At 43.2% G+C, this 23329-nt stretch overlaps 1 protein-coding gene across 3 annotated transcripts; it reads left to right on the forward strand.

The window, feature by feature from the left end:
- The first annotated feature begins 374 nt into the window (after positions 1-374).
- LOC120020954 (transcription factor 7-like 1-B) lies at positions 375-21702 on the forward strand. Of its 3 annotated transcripts, none has more exons than XM_038964603.1 (12): positions 375-1340; positions 1483-1564; positions 1905-2068; positions 13042-13125; positions 15505-15619; positions 18333-18426; positions 18563-18649; positions 19454-19570; positions 19653-19818; positions 19947-20054; positions 20140-20227; positions 20344-21702. In XM_038964603.1, the coding sequence occupies exons 1-12, from the start codon at positions 1155-1157 to the stop codon at positions 20916-20918; spliced, it is 1866 nt and encodes a 621-aa protein (XP_038820531.1). In that variant the 5' UTR covers positions 375-1154; the 3' UTR covers positions 20919-21702. The 3 variants fall into 3 exon arrangements, with proteins under 3 accessions (XP_038820531.1, XP_038820532.1, XP_038820533.1); XM_038964604.1 differs by having other exon boundaries at positions 1486-1564; XM_038964605.1 differs by lacking the exon at positions 13042-13125.
- Positions 21703-23329: the final 1627 nt, after the last annotated feature.

The raw sequence follows: 23329 nt of genomic DNA on the forward strand, positions 1-23329 counted from the left end.
ATTCTTCACTTCACACCATGAATATGTACATAGCCATTGCAAATCCAATCTAATTCAGTGTAGTGAAAAAAACCAGCGATATTCAGTGTGCAATCCAGACTAATGCAGACATGGCAACGATATACAAAAAATGTACACGTATTGCCAGAACTTTCACACTGACTAAGATTTTTTTTCATTTGAAAGAAATCAACTGGGAAAGATCAGGTTCTACACATGATTGATGGGTGGACTGGCATTTCTCCGCCCAAACATCTTCCCTCCTCCCTTTTTCCTCCTTCCCTCCTCCCCCTGTCTCCTCTTTCCCTCCTCCCCCTGTCTACCTTCCTCCCCCTCTTTCCCTCTTCCTCCCTTCCCCCCTCCCTCTTGTCTCATCACCCCCTCCCCCAGTCTCCCGGCGGCGGCCTAGCGCTTCCTTCCACTCCACTTCAGAAACACCAAGCGACTTTTCTTCTTTCCCACGCCAACACAGACACACCAAAACAGAACATAGACAGCCAGCGAGTAACTTCTTCTCGAACTCACAATAATTACATTTTCTCAGTTTGAACGATAATGGACGGCGAAATAAGCAAGAAAGTAGGGCTGGTGAGCTGACTTCGCTTCGGATGGATTTTACTCGGGGGGAAACAGGATAAAGTTTTTTGTGCGTGCGTGTTTCAGCAAACTTCGACGCACAACTTTTCATTGTTGTCGTTTTCCCTTTCAGTTGGAGGAGATACCTAGCTATATATATTTTTTACACCCGTATACACATATTCATGGATTTAACTTTTTGGTTTCGTCGGTGTGTTTTGTAACTTGTTTTTCTATCCCAGAAGACGCAACAAGGAACGAGGAGGACAAGTCAAGAAATCAGCTACCTAAATAGCTACTGTAGTTAGCTTAGCTACTGTAGCTAACAAAAATGAACAGTCGTTGAATGCTTATTTTTGCGGGTTTTTCAATAACTATTCTCTTGTTTATGGGTTATATCGTTACTACCATTGGAAAGCGTGGAAATACAAATAATACCGTGTGCTAGCTAGGTAGCTAAGTGTTTTGAGAGAGGGTTTTTGGAACTCTGGATATTTTCTGAACGGAGTAAGTTAACTGTTAGCTAGCTAGCTAAAACAGTACTTCCACAGCAAGACCACACTGTTTCGAAATCCAAGATGCCGCAGCTGGACGGAGGAGGGGGGGATGATTTGGGGGCAAACGACGAGTTAATTTCGTTTAAAGACGAGGGGGAACAGGAGGAAAAAACAGCCGAGAATGTGTCCTCTGAGCGGGACCTGGACGATGTCAAGTCCTCGCTGGTCAACGAGACGGAGAACAACAGCAGTTCGTCTGACTCCGAGGTAACTAGTTTGTCTACTTAGCTAATGTTAATGTGACGGAAGATTGAATCACTCTACAAACCACTGCAGTACAGTACTAACCGTTGTCTTCTAGCTACCAATCTAATTTATGTTTTACAAACAATGTTTGTGTGTTTGTCAGCAGGCAGGCAGTCACAGACGTCCCCAGCAGCACAGACCAGATTGGGAGAGCTATGTCAGGCAGAGAGAGTTCTTTGCAGAAGGTAACTAAAACTTTACAAACTCACAGTAAAACTGTAACTCTCACTGATCCTTTATGAGTGCACCCCCGTTCTCTCGTTCTCCTATGCATTATCTTTCCTATCTCTTTCTACCTCCCAGTCTCCCTCTATCTCCCCATTCATTGAAATGAGCTTTGTTGAAATGAGGTCATTTTACACCCCTTATAAGAAACAACCAAAACCCTCCTTTCTCCCTCTTCCTATCCCCCCCGCCCCCCTCTCTCTCAATTCAATGAGCACTGTTGACCCCAGTCTATCCCCCAGCTCAGAGGGAGTGGATCAGCAATTGCTGAAGTTAACTGTGTGTGTGTGTCTTTTCCAGCTCTGAGACAGCAACACGACAGTGGGTTGTTCAAGGCATCTCCATATGCTGGCTATCCCTTACTGATGATCCCTGACCTGGGTAACCTAGCCAACCTGAGTCACCTGGGGAACCTTGGCAACCCCTACCTCTCTCCCGGAGCCCTCTCACCCGGCGCCAGGACGGTGAGTCAGTCACACATGCACGAACATGCCTTAAACACTCTCAATCTTGAGTTAATATTTTTGCAAGTAAGGCTGCTAGACTAACATAGCTTTCTGTGTGGTGTGGCGGTGTATCCAGTGTGTGATGTCTGGTGTGTGTCATAAGGGACAGTGAACGGTGAGTTCTGTGTGCTCTGACTCTGAGCAGTGTAATGTGTCTCGTAGTGATTCATGGTGTGTTATGATAACACACTAGCGTTCCGGCAGCAGGCATGCCTCAACACCGTCCTGCTAAAACGCTGATGCAGGAATGTGTGCACGTGTGAGAGAGAGACACATGTATAGATGCTACAGTATTTCTGTCATCACCATCCATGCGTACCTATGTTAGTTGTAGTTAACATTGTTTTTTGTTTGCTTTCTGTATATTGGGGCCGAGGACCTATTTGTGTTTATCCACCAAGTCCTTTCTGTTTGTCTAATAAGACATAAAATCTTAGATCATAATGTTAGCTTTTTAACTCAGATGTGAAAAATATTCCCTACGACACAACTGGCAGTAGTTGCTCTTTCTCCATGTACGTTTACCCCCCCCCCCCCCCCCCACTCGCATACCCTGCCTGCCTCTACATTCCCCTCCCCAGGTATTAATGAGCTATTGTTGTCATGAGGAGGAGGCGGTGGAGAAGCTCAATTGACCTAATGTTGCTCTCCACAGGAGATCATTACCACACGCACACACAGTGGAGGTTGTGTTGACTTTAGTCAGCACCGTGGTTAATGCTCCCTCCTCCTCATTAGATGGCATGTGTGTAAGAGATGCACGCCTCTCTGTCTGAGTGAAGATCTACATGCTAATGTAAACTGTACAATAGCTGAATCGTAGCACACCACCATGTGTGCTGTCCAGCATCTACCCTCACCAAAATATGGAACAAAAACTCTAGGGGCATACAAAACAGTAAGGGTGAAATCAGGTGCACTCTAGATCAGGACTGGAAGTGAAGCGTGTAGCGTTCCGTGATCGGGGATTGATTATAGGTGGACCCCCCCACGGATACTGTAACCCCAGGGAGAGTTGCTCTGGCCCCTTTCCTCTTTTAACACACACTTTTGAGTTGGAGTTAGACAGGAGTGTTGGGGATGGATTCAGCCTTAGGTTGCTGATTTGACTCACTTGGTGAGCTTTCAACACACACACACTTGGTTGTCAGTCACCCCTAAGCATTAGTGAATTTGTGGAGGGGATGTGGGGAGAGATTACTGACACTGTTCTAACACGTCTCGCTACCTCACTCTCTCTTTGTGAATGGTGTGTGTGCTGTCGACAGCCTTCTCTCCTGGTATTTTAAGTCCAGTGAGACAATGTGGAGTAAACACAAGCCAGAGGGCCTCACACTTTACATAAACACACACTACAACCTTTACACACACACACACACACACACACACAGAGCGAGAGAGACCAACCATCTGAAGAGTGAACTCACATGGGACAATGAGGTCAGTTGCACAAAGTCTGCAAGGCTGACATGGAGTTGACTTTTGTGTTCTCCACAGACCTGGGCAGAAAATAGTTTTTATTATAGTTGTTTATTTGAAAATGCCAACTTATCAAATACTCAAGGTAGTCAAAGATGGGTTGTATAGTGTTTCAACTAAAAGGCAACAATTTGATATTCAAATACAGGTCTCAGAAAACCAAATAATATTTGAAGGTATTGGAACATATGCAAGTTCTTTGAAAAATGTATTTCTGACTGGCAAATATTTGTCGAAGATCCAAAAAACACAACAGTTGTATTAGTCTAACTATATGATCATAAGCACATGGTTTGGAGGGCACCTGGATATCCTTCTTAATAAAGCCTACAATGAAAAATAAGGATTTTCCTGTTTTATAGAATGTCTTCAAAGTATACATGCCCCTTGTTCAAAATTGTTGTTATAGGCTCAATAAAAAAAATTCTCGCCAATCTACACACAATATTCCATAATGAAATGCATATATTTTCTGAAATGTTTGCAAATCTATTAAATGAAATACAGACATATCTTATTTACAATACAGTGCCTTCGGAAAGTATTCAGACACTTTCACCACATTTTGTTAACTTACCGCCTTATTCTAAAATTGATAAAATCATTTCCCCCCCCCCATATCAATCTACAAACAATACCCCATAATAACAAAGCGAAAACAGGTTTTAAGAAATGCTTGCAAATGTATAAAAAATACTGTATTTACTTTAAGTGTTCAGACCCTTTGCTATGAGACTCAATTGAGCTCAGGTGCATTCTGTTTCATCCTTGATGTTTCTACAACTTGATTGGATTCCACCTGTGGTAAATTCAATTGATTGGACATTATTTGGAAAAGCACAGAACTGTCTATAAAAGGTCCCACATTTGACAGTGCAAGTCAGAGTAAAAACCAAGCCATGAGGTCAAAGGAATTGTCCGTAGAGCTCCGAGACAGGATTGCGTCTAGGCAAAGATATGGGGAAGGGTACCAAAAAATGTCAGCAGCGTTGAAGGTCCCCATCATTCTTAAATTGAAGAAGTTTGCAACCACCAACACTCTTGCTAGAGCTGGCTGCCTGGGCAAACTGAGCAATCGGTGGAGAAGGGCCTTGGTCAGGGAGGTGACCAAGAACCCGAAGATCACTCTGACAGAGCTCCAGAGTTCCTCTGTGGAGATGGAAGAACCTTCCAGAAGGACACGTATTTCTGCAGCACTCCACTAATCAGGCATTTTATGGTAGTGGCCAGACGGAAGCCACTCTTCAGTAAAAGGCACATGACATCCTGCTTGGAGTTTGCCAAAAGGCACCTAAAGGACTCTGTCTATGAGAAACAAGATTCTCTGGTCTGATTAAACCAAGATTGGACTGTTTGGCCTGAATGCCAAGCTTCATGTCTGGAGGAAACCAGCCACCGCTCTTCACCTGGCCAATACCATCCCTTTGGTGATGCGTGCCGGTAGCATCATGCTGTGGGGATATTTTTCAGTGGCAGGGACTGGGAGTCTAGTCAGGATTGAGGGATAGATGAACGGTGCAAAATACAGAGATCCTTGATGAAAACCTGCTTAGGGCCTCAGTCTGGGGCAAAGGTTCACCTTCCATCGGGACAAGTCTTTTAATGTCCTTGTCTAGTCCAGCCAGAGCCCAGACCTGAACCCGTTTGAACATCTCTGGAGAGACCTGAAAATAGCTGTGCAGCTTTGCTCCCCATCCAGGATCTGAAGAGAAGAATGGGAGAAACTCCCCAAATATATATATATAGGTGTGCCAAGCTTGTAGCGTCATACCCAAGAAGACTTGAGGCTGTAATTGCTTGTAACAGTGAACCTTTTTTTGTGGGATACACATAAGATACAAGGTCTTGTTGCATATTTTGGTTAAACTATCCCAATTTTAGATTTTTTTTTAATTGAATTTATTTAACCTTCAATTAACTAGGCAAGTCAGTTAAGAACAAATTTGTATTTACAATGACGGCCTAGGAACAGTGGGTTTAACTGCCTTGTTCAGGGACATAATGACAGATTTTCTTACCTTGTCAGCTCGGTGATTCGAGCTAGCAACCTTTCGGTTACTGGCCCAACGCTCGAGGCTACCGGTCGCCCCAAATGTCCTTGTGTGGCCCAGCCAGAGCCCGGATTTGAACTTGTTCAAAAATCTCTGGAGGGACTTGAAAATAGCTGTGCAATGGTATTGCAACCCTCTGTATGCACAGTGCATTCTTCCATCACATGTGCTGTGCACTCTTCCATCAAATGTATAGCTGATTTATCAATATCTTGCACACTAATGAGATGCTATTGAGCCCACACTACTACACTGTCTGAGCCAAGGACTACATGCTTTCTGGTAAGTTTTGTTTACAATACTGGGTAGGGTGAATATTTTATATTACATGATTTTTTTGTTAACTAGTTAATAGTAGCCTACAGCAAAGTGTTTAAATAATTTATAACTTAACAGTTTCTGCTAGTTAGTTTTTGCTACCATTTGGGTTTTATCTTGCTTGAGCCTGCTATCTGAGTGTTAATTCACCTGTTTCCATATGTTTCATTTTAAAACATTTATTTTTCAAAGGCGTTGTTTAATCTAACTGCCTAACTATTTATCTGTACATGGAATTGTTTTTTTTCTTTAAACTCATTTTGTTCTAATCTTTACAGGAAAATGCTGCGGGCACTATCTGATGTGTGGAAACATTTCACTGCAGCTAATGTAGAAGGAAAAGCTGTGTACATTTGCAAATACTGTGCCAAATCATATGTGAAGAATGCAACAAAGATGCAGAATCATCTGGGCAAGTGCATAAAGTTCCCTCAGCGCTAACAACAAGCAACCTCTGACAAAAGTCCCTCTACTTCTATTTGAAGTGAAATTTATGAATTAGACACCTTATCGATAGCAAAAGCTCATGGTCCTCCTGGAATCAGAAGTTTTTTTTGACTCAAGGGAGGAACGTAGTCAGAGAAATGCTGATGAATGTCTTGCTCGAGCTGTGTATGCAACTGGTTCACCTCTGCTCACAGGCCATGTCTATTGGAAGAGATTTCTGAATGTTCTTCGTCCAGCATACACCCCTCCAACCAGACATGCTTTATCTACTAATTTGCTGGATGCAGATTTCAACAGAGTTCAAGTGAAGGTCAAGCAAATCATAGAGAAAGAAGACTTTATTGCAGTCATCTCTGATGGGTGGTCGAATGTTCATTGGCAAGGAATAATTAACTACATCTCCATCCCTCAACCAGTATTCTACAAGAGCACAGACACACCGGTCTCTACATTGCAGATGAGCTGAAGGCAGTTATCAATGACCTTGGACCCCAGAAGGTATTTGCACTGGTGACAGACAATGCTGCAAACATGAAGGCTTCTTGGTCTAAAGTGGAGGAGTCCTACCCTCACATCACACCCATTGGCTGTGCTGCTCATGCATTGTATCTGCTCCTCAAGGACATCATGGCACTGAAAACAATGGATACACTCTACAAGAGAGCCAAGGAAATGGTTAGGTACTTGGGGTCATAGCAGCAATCTACCTCACCGAGCAAGGTGAGAAGAATAAGAGCACATGAAAGCAACACCCATAGGGGTGGTGTTGTCATCATGTTTGACAGTCTCCTTGGGGGGAAGGAGTCTCCAAGAAATGGCCATATCACTGCCGATATGGAAAGCTCCATCAAGTGGTTCCTCCTGGATGATGTATTTTGGTTGAGTGGTAAGCAGCCTGAAACTTATTGCGGTAGCCTTTGCATGGATTGAGGGAGACAATGCCATCCTGTCTGATGTTCACTCTGCTTGCAGATGTAAGGGAAGAAATCCATACAGCCCTGCCCACTTCACTGTTGCTCCAAGCAGAGGAAACTGCAGTTCTGAAATACATCAAAATGTGTGAAGACTTCTGCCTGAAGCCCATACACACCGCAGCGTATATGTTGGACCCCAAGTATGCTGGCAAGAGCATCTTGTCTGGTGCAGAGATCAACAAGGCCTATGGTGTCATCACTACCGTGTCTCGCCGCCTGGATGAGGGCAAGGTTCTTGGCGGTCTGACGAAGTACAATTCCAAGCAAGGGCTTTGGGATGGAGATGCAATATTGCAGTTGTGCCAACATATCTCATCAGCCACCTGGTGGAAGGGACTTTGTGGATCTGAGGCTCTATCCCCTCTTGCCTCCATCCTCCAAATCCCAACATCAGCCGCCTCAGAGCGCAACTGGTCCTTGTTTAGGAACACACACACCAAAGCACGCAACAGGCTGACCAAAACAAGCTTTGGAAAATTGGTGGCCATCTGGGCAAATTTGAGGTTTTTTGAGCCTGACAACGAGCCATCCTCAAGGTTGGAAAGTGACAGTGAAGAGGAGGCCCCAGAGTCTGGTGGACATTGAGGAGGTCCAGGGAGAAGACATGGCAGCCTGAGAGGAAGACAACCAAAGCTTTAGTCTAGAAACTATCATTTTAAAGATGTATGTTGAAAAACATTTTTGGGAGATGTGATAGGTCATTGGGCGTCATTCAATATTCCCTTTTGTTTTTCTGTGAAATCATCCCATGTGAAGAGCCAACTAATTTAATTAAAGGTCAATTCGTAACTAAATTGTTTTATTTATTTTTGAGGGATTTAATAATTTGCTATTGGCTACTTATGATAAGGTAAAAGGTTTGTTTCTGTCTCCATATGATATGGTAAATATATCCAATGCAAAAATAACATCTACATTTAAATGGTATTAATATTAATTCCCAGGTATTTCAATGGAAAGTTTCCACCTCTGAATATCTTCAAAATGTGCAACCCTAGTCATACCCAAGAAGACCGGAGGCTGTAGTCACTGCCAAAGGTGCTTCATCAAAGAACTGGGAAAAGGTTCTTTGCTTCAACATCAACAAAATGAAGAAGCTGATTGAAGACTTCAGGAGACAGCAGAGGGAAACTGCCCCCATCCACATCGACAGGAAAAACTTCAGGTTGAAAAGCTACAATCTGAAATGGTCCACCCACACAGTGTGGTGAAGAAGGCGCAATAGCTCCTCTTCAACCTAAGGAGGCAAAAGACCCTCACTACCTTCACATCCTGTCGAGCTGTGTCAGAGCTCCAGAAGGTGGTGCGATCTGCCCAACGCATCACTTGGGGCACACTGCCTGCCCTCCAGGACATAAATAACATCCGGTGTCAGAGGAAGCCCAAGAAAATCATCAAGGACATCAGCCAAGCGAGCCACGGCCTGTTCACCCCGCAACCATCCAGAAGGTGAGGTCAGTACAGGTGCATCAAACCTGGGAGAGAGACTGAAGAACTGTCAAGTAGACTGTTAAATAGTCTAGTCACCACTAGCCGGTAACCTGCCCTGAACTTTGGTCACTGTCACTAGCCGGCTACCACCCGGTTATTCTACCATGCACCTTAGAGGCTGCTGCCCTATGTACACCGAACAAAAATATAAATGGAACATGGAACAATTTCAAAGATTTTACTGATTTAGAGTTCATATAAGGTAATCAGTCGATTTATCTTCTTTGGGGTAGGGGGCAGTATTTTCACGTCCGGATGAAAAGCATGCCCAGAGTAAAAGGCCTGCTACAAAGCCATAAAAGCTAGAATATGCATATTATTAGTGGATTTGGATAGAAAACACTCTGAAGTTTCTAAAACTGTTTGAATGATGTCTGTGAGTATAACAGAACTCATCAGGCAGGCAAAAACCTGAGAAAAATCCAACCAGGAAGTGAGAAATCTGAGGTTGGTCAATTTTCAACTCAGCTCCTATTGAAGATGCAGTGGGATATTGGTAATGTTGCACTTCCTAAGGCTTTCACTAGATGTCAACAGTCGTTATAACCTTGTCTGATGCCTTTACTGTTTAGTGGGGCCGAAGGAGAGAGGTATGAGTCAGGTCTCCCATGACCTGTACATTCTCTGACCATGCGCGTTCACGTGAGAGCGAGCTCTGTTCCATCGCAATTCTGAAGACACAGGAATACTCCCGTTGGAACATTATTGAAAAATTATGTTAAAAATCCTAAAGATTGATTCAATACTTCGTTTGTCATGTTTTTACGGACTGTAATATAACTTTTTTAACTTTTCGTCCGTACTTTCCGCTGGACCTTCCCGCGCGTCGTGAGTTTGGAAAGTGTCCTGAAAGCTAGAACAAGGAGGAATTTGGACATAAATGATGGCCACTATCGAACAAAACTAACATTTATTGTGGAACTGGGATTCCTGGGAGTGCATTCTGATGAAGATCATCAAAGGTAAGTGAATGTTTATATTGCTACTTCTGACTTCTGTTGACTGCATAATATGGCGACTATATTTGTGTCTTGATTGGGCTCTGAGCACCGACTCAGATTATTGCATGGTTTGCTTTTTTCGTAAAGCTTTTTTGAAATCTGACACAGCGGTTGCATTAAGGAGAAGTGCATCTAAAATTCCATGCATAACAGTTGTATCTTTTAGCAATGTTTATTATGAGTATTCCTGTAAATTGATGTGGCTCTCTGCAAATTCAATGGATGTTTTGTGACTTCTGAACGTAAGGCGCCAATGTAAACTCAGATTTTTGGATATAAATATGAACTTTACCGAACAAAATATACATGCGTTGTGTAGCATGAAGTCCTATGAGTGTCATCTGATGAAGATCATCAAAGGTTAGTGATTCATTTTATCTCTATTTCTGCTCTTTGGCTGGAAAAATGCGTGTGTTATTCTGTGAATAGGCACTCACCTAACATAATCGTTTGGTTTCGTCGTAAAGCCTTTTTGAAATCGGACACTGTGGCTGGATTTACAACAAGTGTATCTTTAAAATGGTGTAAAATACATGTATGTTTGAGGAATTTTAATTATGTGATTTCTGTTTTGTATTTGGCGCCCTGCAGTTTCACTGGCTGTTGAAGAGGTGGGACGCTACCGTCTCACGTACCCTAGAGAGGTTAAATACATTTATTACGCCCTAATCTATGGATTTTCCATGACTGGGAATACAGATATGCATCTGTTGGTCACAGATACACGCCCCTACTTAAGGTATCAGAAAAACACCATTTGTCTCGTAGTGCGACATCTCCTTTGCATAGAGTTGATCAGGCTGTTGAATGTAGACCCACTCCTCTTCAATGCCTGTGCGAATTTGCTAGATATTGACGGGAACTGGAACGTGCTGTCGTACATGTCGACACAGAGTATCCCAAACATGCTCAATGAGTGACATGTCTGGTGAGTATGGCCATGGAAGAACTGGGACATTTTCAGCTTCCAGGAATTGTGTACTGATTCTTGTGACGTGGGGCCGTGCATTATCATGCTGAAACATGAGGCGATGGCTGTGGATGAATGACACGACAATGGGCCTCAGGATATCGTCACGGTATTTCTGAGCATTCTAATTTCCATAGATAAAATGCAATTTGTTTGTTTTCTGTAGCTTATGCCTACCTATAACCTCAGCGTCACCATACGGCGCACTGTTCACAACGTTGACATCAGCAACTGCTCGCCCACACGGTGCTGTACATGCTGCATGCCCTCTGCCCGGTATAGTTGAAACCGGGATTCACACATCTCCTGCATGCCAGTGGCTGTTGAAGTGAGCATTTCCCCACTGAGGTCGGACATGACGCGGAACTGCAGTCAGGTCAAGACCCTGGTGAGGATGAAGAGCACGCAGATGAGCTTCACTGAGACGGTTTCTGACCGTTTGTGCAGAAATTCTTCTGTTGTGTAATCCCATAGTTTCCGTTTTGCCAAATTCTCTAAAACGATGTTAGAGGCGGCTTATGGTAGATAAATGAACATTAAATTATCTTGTAACAGCTTTGGTGGACATTTCTGCAGTCAGCATGCCCATTGCACCCTCCCTCAACTTGAGGCATCTTTGGCATTGGGTTGTGGGACACAACTGCACATTTTAGTTGCCTTTTATTGTCCCCAGCACAAGGTGCACCTGTGTACTGATCATGGTGGTTAATCAGCTTCTTAATATGCCACACCTTTGAGGTGGATGGATTATCTTGGCAAAGGAGAAACTCACTAACAGGGATGTAAACAAATTTGTGCACAGCATTAGAGAGAAGTAAGCTCTTTGTGTGTATGGACAATTTCTGCAATCTTTTATTTCAGCTCATGAAACACGGGACCAACACTTTACATGTTGCGTTTTATATTTTGGTTTAGTGTAAGCACAGAACGGTATGCTAATTTAAAAGATAGCTAGTCATTATTAGTCCTGTTCTGTATGGAATGCAGTACATTATGAGAGCGGTCAAATTGGTGCGACCAAATCAGTTGCTGGTGCCATCAACTGAAAACATTTGTTGCACCAGTGGGGAAAAGTTTGTCTAGAGCCCTGCTGACATGGATGATTGACTGGCCCGGAAGGTTTCCAAAACCTCCCCGGGCTGGCGGGCACTCCTGTATGTCAAGCCGTGTGCTGTTTACGCACCTTTTTCATTTATGGTGAATAGCATTCACAAACCTAAGTGGAGGGAAGGGGGTGTTGGTGTGTGTGGTTTCTATCTTGGTGTTTTGTAAGAAGCAGTAACTAGCCTCCAGCCATGCAGCAACATCATGATTGTACAGCAAACTACCGATTTTGTTTAGGGATAAAGAGAGGGAGGGAGAGGCAGAGTTGTGTAGGCTTCATCAGTATGGTATTTCTAACAGCTGGTTTCATTTAGAACTCACAGCCAGAACTTCCTGGGGCCTTGGAATGGGGGTATATGTGTGTGTGTGTACTGGAGGCTGGTGTGTGTGCTCAGCCCCACTCTCCCTCTCTCTCTCTCACACACAGGGCCTACACTTTCTCCTTGTGCAGTGAACACACTCCCTGCACAGGCAAACACTTATTATGTTCTTGTGGTCCTCATTATTTGAGTTTTATTTGACCTGCCACACAATGGGACCCTTATTCATGACGTGTGTGTGTGCTCATGGTTTTTTTCCTCAACGACTCGGCGTAGCATGTTGGTCTGCTGTGAACATTGTACCACAACCCTGACACACATTCCCCGATCCTCTCCCCTTTTCTACTCCTCTATATTGCCATGTCCATTTTTAGCCCTATATCTTATCCCTTCTTCCTTCCTGTCTCACCACCTTGGAGTGGTGACTGACCGCTGAGCGGTTGTGCCCTACGTTAAAAGCCCGTGTGTGTGTGCGCCCGCTGCTTTTCTAAACGAATGCGCTCCCACACATAAACCTACATGCAGAGAGACGTACAGCTGGAGTCTGACTGATACACTCACCAGATGTCTGCAGAAAGTAATCCGACCAGGACCCATGTGGAGAGTCATCGGAATTCACTTCTCGCTCTCGCCTCTCACACATCCTACCAGCTGTACCCATTTCATGATATGTTGTTTGTCCATAAAATTACATTTTTTGTGTGGTGCTTAATTGTTTGCACGCAGTCTTTAAATCTTTTAATTCTCTCCCCATTCCGCTGTCTTTTTCTCTCCAGTATCTACAGATGAAGTGGCCCATGCTGGATGTTCCTGGAACCTCTGCTTTAAAAGACCCTCGCTCCACCTCCCCCGCTCACATGGTGGGTGTGTGTGTCTTAGGGCTGGGCGGTATACTGTATTTTACTATATACCGGTATTGATGCACAAACCAGTTTGGGTTTTTACTTCACCTTTTATTAAAAAAAATCTATGTTTGGTTTGTTAAATGTGATACGCTACTCCGCCGTGTGTAGCGTCCATTTAATATAGTTTACTCCGCAACCTGAGACGTCTCTCTCCTCTCCCTTTCTCTCTCCATGCCACTTCCCACACAGACCAAGCCCCCACCCCTGTCACTCAAGGAGTGCGCAATTGTTGCGATCAGTTTGCATGGTCAATGCAGCACATGCAACAAGATGTTGATGACCATGATGCTGATTTCCACTTTACTAAATATAAATCTACAAGCGTTCTATAATTACACTTTGTTTGTGTATCTAGCTGTCTGCAAACAGTTAGTTTGTCTTAGCATGTTGTTGCAAAAATGTATTGTTTTTGACACGAACGCTAATCATTAGTTAGATGTCTGGCTAACTAGCTAGCTAATCGACTGAGTCAGAGCAAACGTAGCTAGCTAATACAGCCTTGTACTAGTGATGGTGTAGGCCTAAATCAACATGTTTCTACAAAATCAAAGGAATAGGCGAAGCGTGAATGTTAGCTACATGACGTAGCTAAGAGAACATTTTAATGTAACCAAAGGTTATAGGGTCCCCTAGGAAACACTGACCAACACTTTGGTTCCTACCCTGTCACAACTACTCCCTGTCTTTTTTTATTTGTCATGTCAAACACTGTATTCGAAGTGCCCACTATTATATTCTATCTTTATAGAATTAGAATTAGAATAATCAAATCAAAATGTATTTGTGGTGTCCAACTGGTGTGGACTAACAGTAAAATACTTACTTACCTTCATATTTCCATGATTTGAACATTTCCCCCAAGTGTTTTGATCTAAATCAAGTCAAATCGCAATTGCAATATTTGGTAAAAAATAAGGCCTCGATTTTTGCCCATATCGTGCAGCCCTATGTGGCAGTGTGGAAATTGTCTCATGAGTGTAGGAAATGGATGAAAATGCTGAAATTTTAAAAGTATAAAACATTCAGAAGAGAGCCATTGAAATCACTTAGAGTAATGTATTTGTTTCCACCTTATCGTCATGCACTACTTACCCATAAAGCAAATGTGGACCGTTTATTGTTCAAAAACATAAAATTACCGTCCAAATACCATCACACCGAAAAAATATTGTGATAATTTTTGCCCACTTGCACAGCCGTTGTGTGTGTGTGCTTCACAATCTAGCCACCATGCAGTGACGATGGTCGGAGCACAATTGGCCCAGCGTTGTTAGGGGACGGTTTGGCCAAGGTATGCCCTCATTGTAAATAAGAATTGTTCTTAATGGACTTGCCTAGTTAAGTTTAATAAATTAAAACATCCTGACTGACATCTAAAAGGCCAACTGTTGCTCAAGCTAGCTTCTTGCTAAGTACCTGGTCTTTCTTACAAAACTTACCCGGGTATGTAACCCTGCTCTGCTAGTATAAGCCATTTAGATTGTCTCCTAGAGTGCTCCCCCCCACACACACACATACACACAAAGCACTCAGGTGACCTGACTCCTGACCTCCTTCACCCTCTCCAGGCTTACACACACCCTCCTGACCTCCCTCAAACTCGCTGCAGACAGACACTGGAATGTTCAAGCTGAATAGTGTTAATCCGCCCGGAGACACAGGACTTTCACACCTTGGGGTGGGGGGTGGGGGGGGTGGTGTCTTTAAGACCGGTGGAGTGAGTGTGTATGAGATGAGTGGGATTGTATTCCAGTGAGTATGAGCCTGTGTGTTGTGTATCTGAGCATAGACCTGCTCTGCCATGGAGAACTGATCCCATGTCATTGATAGTCAGACTGGGAGAGGCCCTACCCAGAAACAACCCTAGGCCTTAGGCTCATGTGTAGATTTTAAGGCATTGTACAGTAGGGCTGGGAATTGCCAGGGACCGGATGCTACGATATTATCACAGTACTTAGGTGTCAATACAAAATCTATTGCGATTCTCACGATACTGATTTATTGTGATTCGATGTTCCAAACATATTGCTCACTGTATGTCTGCTGCAGAGGGACGAGAGTCATGAGAAAACAAGTTTTGGTCAGTCATGTAAATAAGTGCTGTAAAAAAATGTGGATCCCTATTTAAAAAGATGGAGAACAAGCAAATAAGGCAAATAATATTTTGATATTGTCAAAACTATAAATAAATAAAATAATATCCCGATATGCATGTGCAATGTAGTGAAAATTCCACCTAGGGGAGAAACTGTTACGCCTTGTGACGAGACACAGTATGAACTTTCCACTGTTCCTAATCTCTTGCTCTCATCCCTCTCGCTATCTCCTCTCTAGTCCAATAAGGTACCAGTGGTGCAGCACGGTCACCTGCCCCCCTTCTCTCCCCTCCTGTCCTACAGTCCAGACCCCTTCCCCCCGCGGACACCCCCTCACCTCTCACCTGACACAGGTATGGAACCTCCTCATCCCTCTCGCTAGTTTCTCTGTAACAATGGATGTGTATTTATATATATAAATATGTGTGTGTGTGTGTGTGTGTGTACACACAAACACACACAGTTGAAGTCGGAAGTTTCAATACACTTCGGTTGGATTCATTAACTCGTTTTTCAACCACTCCACAAATTTCTTGTTGACAAACTATAGTTTTGGCAAGTCGGTTAGAACATCTACTTTGTGCAGAACAAGTAATTTTTCCATTTGTTTACAGACAGATTATTTCACTTATAATTCAATGTATCACAATCCCAGTGTGTCAGAAGTTTACATACACTAAGTTGACTGTGCCTTTAAACAGCTTGGAACATTCCACAAAATGATGTCATGGCTTTAGAAGTTTCTGATAGGCTAATTGACATAATTTGAGTCAATTGGAGGTGTACCTGGGATGTATTTTAAGGCCTACCTTCAAACTCAGTGCCTCTTTGCTTGACATCATGGGAAAATCAAAATAAATCAGCCAAGACCCCAGGAAAAAAGTTGTAGACCTCCACAAGTCTGGTTCATCCTTAGGAGCAATTTCCAAATGCCTGAAGGTACCACGTTCATCTGTACAAACAATAGTACGCAAGTATAAACACCATGGGACCACGCAGCTGTCATACCGCTCAGGAAGGAGACGCGTTCTGTCTCCTAGAGATGAACGTACTTTGGTGCGAGAAGTGCAAATCAATCCCAGAACAACAGCAAAGGACTTTGTGAAGATGCTGGAGGAAACGTGTACAAAAGTATCTATATCCACAGTACAACGAGTCCTATATCGACATACCGCTCAGCAAGGAAGAAGCCACTGCTCCAAAACCGCCATAAAAAGCCAGACTACTGTTTGCAACTGAACATGGGGACAATGTCCTTTTTGGAGAAATGTCCTCTGGTCTGATGAAACAAAAATAGAACTGTTTGGCCATAATGACCATCGTTATGTTTTGAGGAAAAAGGGGGTGGGAGTCTTGCAAGCCGAAGAACACCAACCGTGAAGCACGGGGGTGGCAGCATCATGTTGTGGGGTGCTTTGCTGCAGGAGGGACTGGTGCACTTCACAAAATAGATGGCTTCATGAGGTAGGAAAATGATGTGGATATATTGAAGCAACATCTCAAGACATCAGTCAGGAAGTTAAAGCTTGGTCGCAAATGGGTCTGCCAAGTGGACAATGACCCCAAGCATACTTCCAAAGTTGTGGCAAAATGTGTTAAGGACAACAAAGTCAAGGTATTGGAGTGGCCATCAGAAAGCCCTGACCTCAATCCCATTAGAAAATTTGTGGGCAGAACTGAAAAAGCGTGTGCGAGCAAGGAGTCCTCCTGTGGGGAGCTTGTGGAAGGCTACCTGAAATGTTTGACCCAAGTTAACCTTTTTTGCCGCATGAACCGCTAGCGGGACACCTACGACAACATCCGGTGAAATTGCAGAGCGCGAAATTCAAAATACAAAAATCGTAATATTAAACATTCATGAAAATACAAGGTGTCATACATCATTTAAAAGCTTAACTTCTTGTTAATCCAACTGCATTGTCAGATTTCAAAAAGGCTTTACTGTGAAAGCTTACCATCGATTATCTGAGGACAGCGCCCCACACAAATACTTTTTCAACCAGCACAGGCGTCACAAAATCACAAATAGTGGTTAAATAAATCACTTACCTTTTGAAGATCTTCCTCTGTTTGCATTCCCAAGGGTCCCAGCTACACAATGAATGGTCGTTTTGTTCGATAAAGTCCTTTATATCCAAAAAAGTCTTTATTTGGCGCCAATGATCTCAGTAATCCACTCGTTCAACATGCATACAAACTAATCCAAAAAATTACCAGTAAAGTTTGTCCAAATGATGTTTCTAATGAATCCTCTGGTACTCTATCTAAAATAAACGATAATATTTGAGATGGAGAATAGTATGTTGAATAGGGAAGATAAATAACGAAGAGCGCTCACCTCTTTCACGCTCCAACAAGACCACTTTTCTTATGAGACACCTTGTAGTTCTTCCAACTACTTGTTCATTTTTCAAAAAACAAACCTGAAACCCCTTCTAAAGACTGACATCTAGTGGAAGCCATAGGGACTGCAATATGGGTGTTATCTATTTGTATTTCCCATAGGCAAGCACTGAAATGCACTGTGACCTCAACAGTTTTTATTTCCGGATGGATTTTCCTGGGGTTTTCGCATGCCATACCAGTTCTGTTATACTCAGACATTTGAACAGTTTTAGAAACTTCAGATGGTTTTCTATCTAATGCTACCAACTATATGCATATCCTAGCTTCCGGGCCTGATGAACAGGCAGTTTACTTTGGGCACGTCAGTCATCTGAAATTCCGAACAAAAACCAGTCTCCAAAACAGGTTAAACAATTTAAAGGCAATGATACCAAATACTAATTGAGTGTATGTAAACTTCTGACCCACTGGAATGTGATGAAAGAAATAAAAGCTGAAATGTATCATTCTCTCTACTATTATTCTGACATTTCACATTCTTAAAATAAAGTGGTGATCCTAACTAACCTACGACAGGGCATTTTTACTAGAATTAAATGTCAGGAATTGTGAGAACTGAGTTTAAATGTATTTGGCTGAGGTATGTAAACTTCCGACTTTAACTGTGTGTGTATGTATATGTGTGTTGCTCTTTCTCCACTGTCCTTCTCCACCCTCCAGGTCTTCCCCGCACACCCCACCCAGCAGAGCTCTCCCCCTACTATCCTCTCTCTCCTGGAGGCATGGGACACATGACACATCCCTTGGGCTGGCTGTGAGTCACACACTCACATTCACCATCTTGTGATGGATACAATGATGGTTTAGTTTATTTTGCTAACAATTTCTAGCCGAACGAATGATATTGCAACACAAGTGACACTGTTTCCCCTCTCTCTCTTTGTCTCCAGGCCGGGCCAGTCTATGTACGGTATTCCAGCGGGGGGGTTTAGACCATCCTACCCTGCAGCTCTCGCCATGAACTCTTCTATGTCCAGGTACAGCTCACCTAATCACTCACACACATCCATGTATAACTGCTCTGGAGTCTTAGTACTATAGAGACTGGACTTATATCTGTAAAGCAAGGGCTCTCAAACTGTTTGTGGCCTGGACCCCTTTTGAAGTGGAACATTTGTCAGGGACCCCCTCATAATTTATAACGACTTGAGTGAGATAAAAATAGCATAGAATAATTTTTACGATGACTTTGGCAGTGCGTGGCCGGACGAACCAAGTGTCGGGCCCTGGGAAAGAACATTTTTAAAGGCCTGCCTTTTGGCATCGGTGAGAAAATGTTGCAGTGTTCAAGCTAATTTTCTGCAATTCTACACAATTTGTCATGTGGCAGAGATTTATGTTGTTGCTGCATTAAAGCTAATATCCTAGAATTCTACACAATTTGCCATAACGCAGAGAGACAACGTAGCCTTTTTTATTAAAGCTTAAGTTAAATACAAGAAGTATTGAGTTGGATAATGGGTAATTGGTGGAGTACTGTGGATACCAATATCCTCCGGTGAGCCTCCCTGGTTCATGTTGCCCAGGGTTGTTAACATCAACTGAAGACTAAAATATTGTATTGATCCCTCAACTTATTACACGAATCCCTTGGTCAAAATTTGTTTCATCGGATATTAGTAATATGCATAAAAAAATATTTATTATATTTTGAGCTCTTGCCCCGGACCCACTTTGCAGTACCTGCGTGGACCCACTTTGAGAACCTCTGCTGTAATAAATACAATCATGTCATTTCAAATGGTATTTATGCTTTATGGACCTGTGTGTGTGATTGACAGCTTGGTGGCCAGTCGTTTCTCGCCCCACATGGTCCCGTCCCTGCAGACGTCTGTCCCTCACCCTGCCATCGTTTCCACGGCGATCAAACAGGAACCAAGAGACGGCAACCGTCACGGGTACGCATACACACACATCTTTCTATCACACACGTTAACACCTCTTGCTAACTCACTGACTGTCTCTGTCTGGTGTGTGTAGGTGTGGCGTATCCATGGGGGACAGAGAGAAAGAGGAGGAGAAGAAGCCCCATGTGAAGAAGCCTCTGAATGCCTTTATGCTGTACATGAAGGAGCAGAGACCCAAGGTGGTGGCAGAGTGCACGCTGAAGGAGAGCGCTGCCATCAACCAGATACTGGGACGCAGGGTAAGTGTGCTTGCACACTGTCTTTCTTTGGAGGATTATACAATGGGTGTGTTCATACTGAAAACTGTTGTCGATGGCCTATGCTCCAGAAGGGAGTATGTGTTAACCCTTTGTGTGTGTGTCTACAGTGGCACTCTCTATCTCGTGAGGAGCAGTCAAAATACTACGATATGGCCCGCAAAGAGAGACAGCTACACTCCCAACTCTACCCTGGATGGTCAGCTAGAGACAACTACGTAAGTACGATAGTAAACATTTAGTAGTGATTTGATTGGTTGCTTTGAGATGGAGGGTGTGATGTGATTGGTTGTTTGTGTGCAGGGGAAGAGAAAGAAGAGGAAGAGAGATGGCAGGCCAGAGACTGCTCCAGATGGCCAAATAACACACACCCAGTCTGCTGCTCCAGAGGGTAAGTGGACTCCAAGACCAGAAAATTATGAGAGCATGAAGTGACCAAACTATATTTTTTGACATTACTGGAAACTTACAGCAATGACTGATCAGTGTTTTATTTTGTCTCTCCAGAGCACTTCTCTCCACAGCCCAAGAAGTCATGTGTGTCGTATGGAACTCAGGAGAGGCCCAGTGTTTCTCACACACACCTGACACACACACACCTGTCCCAGGCTAGTCCCGCCTCCTCCCTGGACTCTCCAGCCACGCCCACCACTGCTCTGGCCTCCCCTGCCGCTCCCGCACCCACACACACTGAACACACACACTCTCACTCTGAGCACACACATCCCGAGCAGGTCCAGCCCCTCTCCCTCACCACCAAACCCCCCCGCCCACACTCGCACAGGGAGACACACGGTCAGACTTACACCCACATCCAGTCTCATACACACCCACACTTGTTCACTCACACACACCTGCCCCTCACCACTAAGACCACTTCATCTCAATCCTCTTCCTCTCATCACCCCTTTTCTCCCCACATGAGCTCATCCAGTAACCAGACTCCGTCGCTCCTTACTGGACCAATCCCCTTCGCCTCTGGCTTAGCCCCTACCACCTCCATCCACCAATCAACGATGAGCTCCCATCATGCCATGCTCCAGTCCCAGCCTCTCTCCCTCGTCACCAGAAATAATCATTGAAACCCAAAGACGCTAACCACAGATCTAGGATAAAATTGTGCTATGCCCAGTCCTAACCTTAAGCATAACACTACCCCTAACCACTGATCTAGGATCAAATTTCCCCTAACCGTAAGCATTACACTACCCCCTGATCCCATATTCATGGGTGGGATGAAAAACTATCTGACCCTGTATCAGTGGATAGCAGAGTACTCTACTCTGGGCAGGGGTGAACAACCCCTTGAGGGTTTTAGCTCCAGAGCAGCAATACACCCAATTCAAATAGTGGTTTAAATGAAGATCATGATTAGTTGGTTAGTTGAATCATGTGCTGGGCTGGGAAAAAGCCTGCAATAACCAATGGCCCCTGTTGCCTTCGGATTTAGATCAACTTTTTCCTACTCTTATTTTTTTTGCCTCTTTTTGTTGTTTGTAAATAAAGTTTTTTAACCTTTTCTAGATAGTAGAACTGGTTTTATTAGTATGAAAAGAAAACAATTATTGGTCAATATTTGACCACCTCTTTTTAACTTGTCTTTGTGAAACCAAGCATATTTTTAGTCAAATGGTATTGTAGAATATTACCTTTTTTTGATGAATTTGTCCAATTTGTTACTTGTATGAAATACAAAAAATGTAAAGGCACATCTTTTAAAAGAAAAATAGATCAAAGTAATAATTTCTGTCTTTGGTAGTAATGAGTGCAGATCTGTTCTCCCTCTCTCCCCTATTCTTTTATAAATCCCCCCTCTCCTGTATGACTGAGTCTTTGTTGATAATAAACATCTACTTATTTCTGAAACGTGTCTTTGTCCGTATCTGTGTGTTTCTGTTCCTGTGTGGTCTTTGCCTTTGGTAGGATGGTCTTTGACATGAACTCAAGGCAACTTCAATGGATCTCATCATTGAAGCTAGTTGTTTCTTAACAAACATTAAATGTTTGACCAGCAGAAGTAACACGTTTTAGATATGGTCTTTGTCCAAGAACATGTTTCCTTAACTCAACCCTTATTGCTACAATAAACAAACTACAAAGTGCAGTAACTGGGTGTGCTCCAGAAACACCCAATATGTTGCAGAAACTATCGGACTAATTTCATAATATATGATCGTCTAACAATCTAAGCAGGGCTTAGCATAATTTGGGTATGTGTGCGCACGGACCAGTTTTGGTGTCCCTGTACCATCCCTGGGTAAACTGGTTATGTGTTGTGACATGTTTGCTCTATTAAACTGTTTCAGTTCGGTGTCTGATCTGCTTCCTGAAGGAACGCCGCTTACTGTAAATTAATCTTTAGAGAAAAGCAATAGCTCAGAAGCACAGTTTTATCAGCAATGAAGCAATAATGTGTGGCAGGGTTGGGGTCGATTCCATTTAAATTTGTCAACTCCGAAATCAAACCATGTTCCTAATTGAAAAGCATTGGAAATTTTAGCAGACACTTATCCAGATCGACCTACAGGAGCAATTAGGGATAACTACCTTGCTCAAGGGCACAGACAGATTTTTCATCGGCAACCTTTCGGTCACAGCCCAATGCTCTTAACCACTAGGCTTCCTGCCATCACAATGTACTTTCAGAATTGAAATAGAATTTACGCCATCCCTGGTATGTGGTAGGTTTTTATGTGGTTGTTTATCAGTGTGTTGTGTTTCTGTGGTAAGTACAGTATGTAACAGTATATCAGGTTGTGTGTAGCGTGACAGGCACTCATATGTGTTCCTCTGTCCCATTCTTACCTGTCTGTGTTGGGAAATGCCCCCAGTCCTTCCAACAGCTCAGTATGTCTTCCTCACCTGCCCACCTACACATAAGTGGGTTTAATCTTAGTGTACATGGGCTGTTGTTCCTCATTCCTCTACAGCAGAGGTACTCAAATTTGGCTGCATCTTCAACTTACACCCTGTATCAGCCCAGTCAGAGCCATAACTCAGAAATAAACTAATTTGTCTTAGTTACAATACTGTACAACAAAAATACCTTGAACATATCAGTCAATGAATTAAAATATATATCAGACAATTTCCTCAAGGTAGTTTTTAGCACACGACTTACATTAAATTGTTTCAAATAAGAGCATAGCAGCAGAAGCTAAGTGATAGGTAGCCATTTTAATGAAAGAAACAAGACTCAAATGTGTAGTATACCTTTCTTTCTCTAGGAAATTTTAAGACACATTAGTTTGTAGAGGAAAGGGGCCATGATAATCTACTCTATGGTGAAACCATCAATACCTCCCGATCTGTTCCTGCATCCACATATCTGAACATCACAATGTTATTTTTATTTCATGCACAGAAATGTAACAGAGTGGAAATTCCCTCCCAACCTAGGCACGAACTCACAACCCTCTGACCAACAACACTCAAAGTCAACCGTACTAGCTGACAGAGCAAGAGTCAAGCCTAACAATCCGGGAGAGACGGT

Source organism: Salvelinus namaycush, chromosome 26 (assembly GCF_016432855.1).
Source record: "Salvelinus namaycush isolate Seneca chromosome 26, SaNama_1.0, whole genome shotgun sequence".
NCBI lineage: Eukaryota > Metazoa > Chordata > Actinopteri > Salmoniformes > Salmonidae > Salvelinus > Salvelinus namaycush.

Coding starts and splice junctions, on each gene's coding strand:
- LOC120020954 (XM_038964603.1), top strand. CDS start 1,155: ATGCCGCAGCTGGACGGAGGAGGGGGGGATGATTTGGGGGCAAACGAC. Junction 1,565..1,904: donor GAGAGAGTTCTTTGCAGAAG/GTAACTAAAACT, acceptor TGTCTTTTCCAG/CTCTGAGACAGCAACACGAC. Junction 19,819..19,946: donor ACCAGATACTGGGACGCAGG/GTAAGTGTGCTT, acceptor GTGTGTCTACAG/TGGCACTCTCTATCTCGTGA.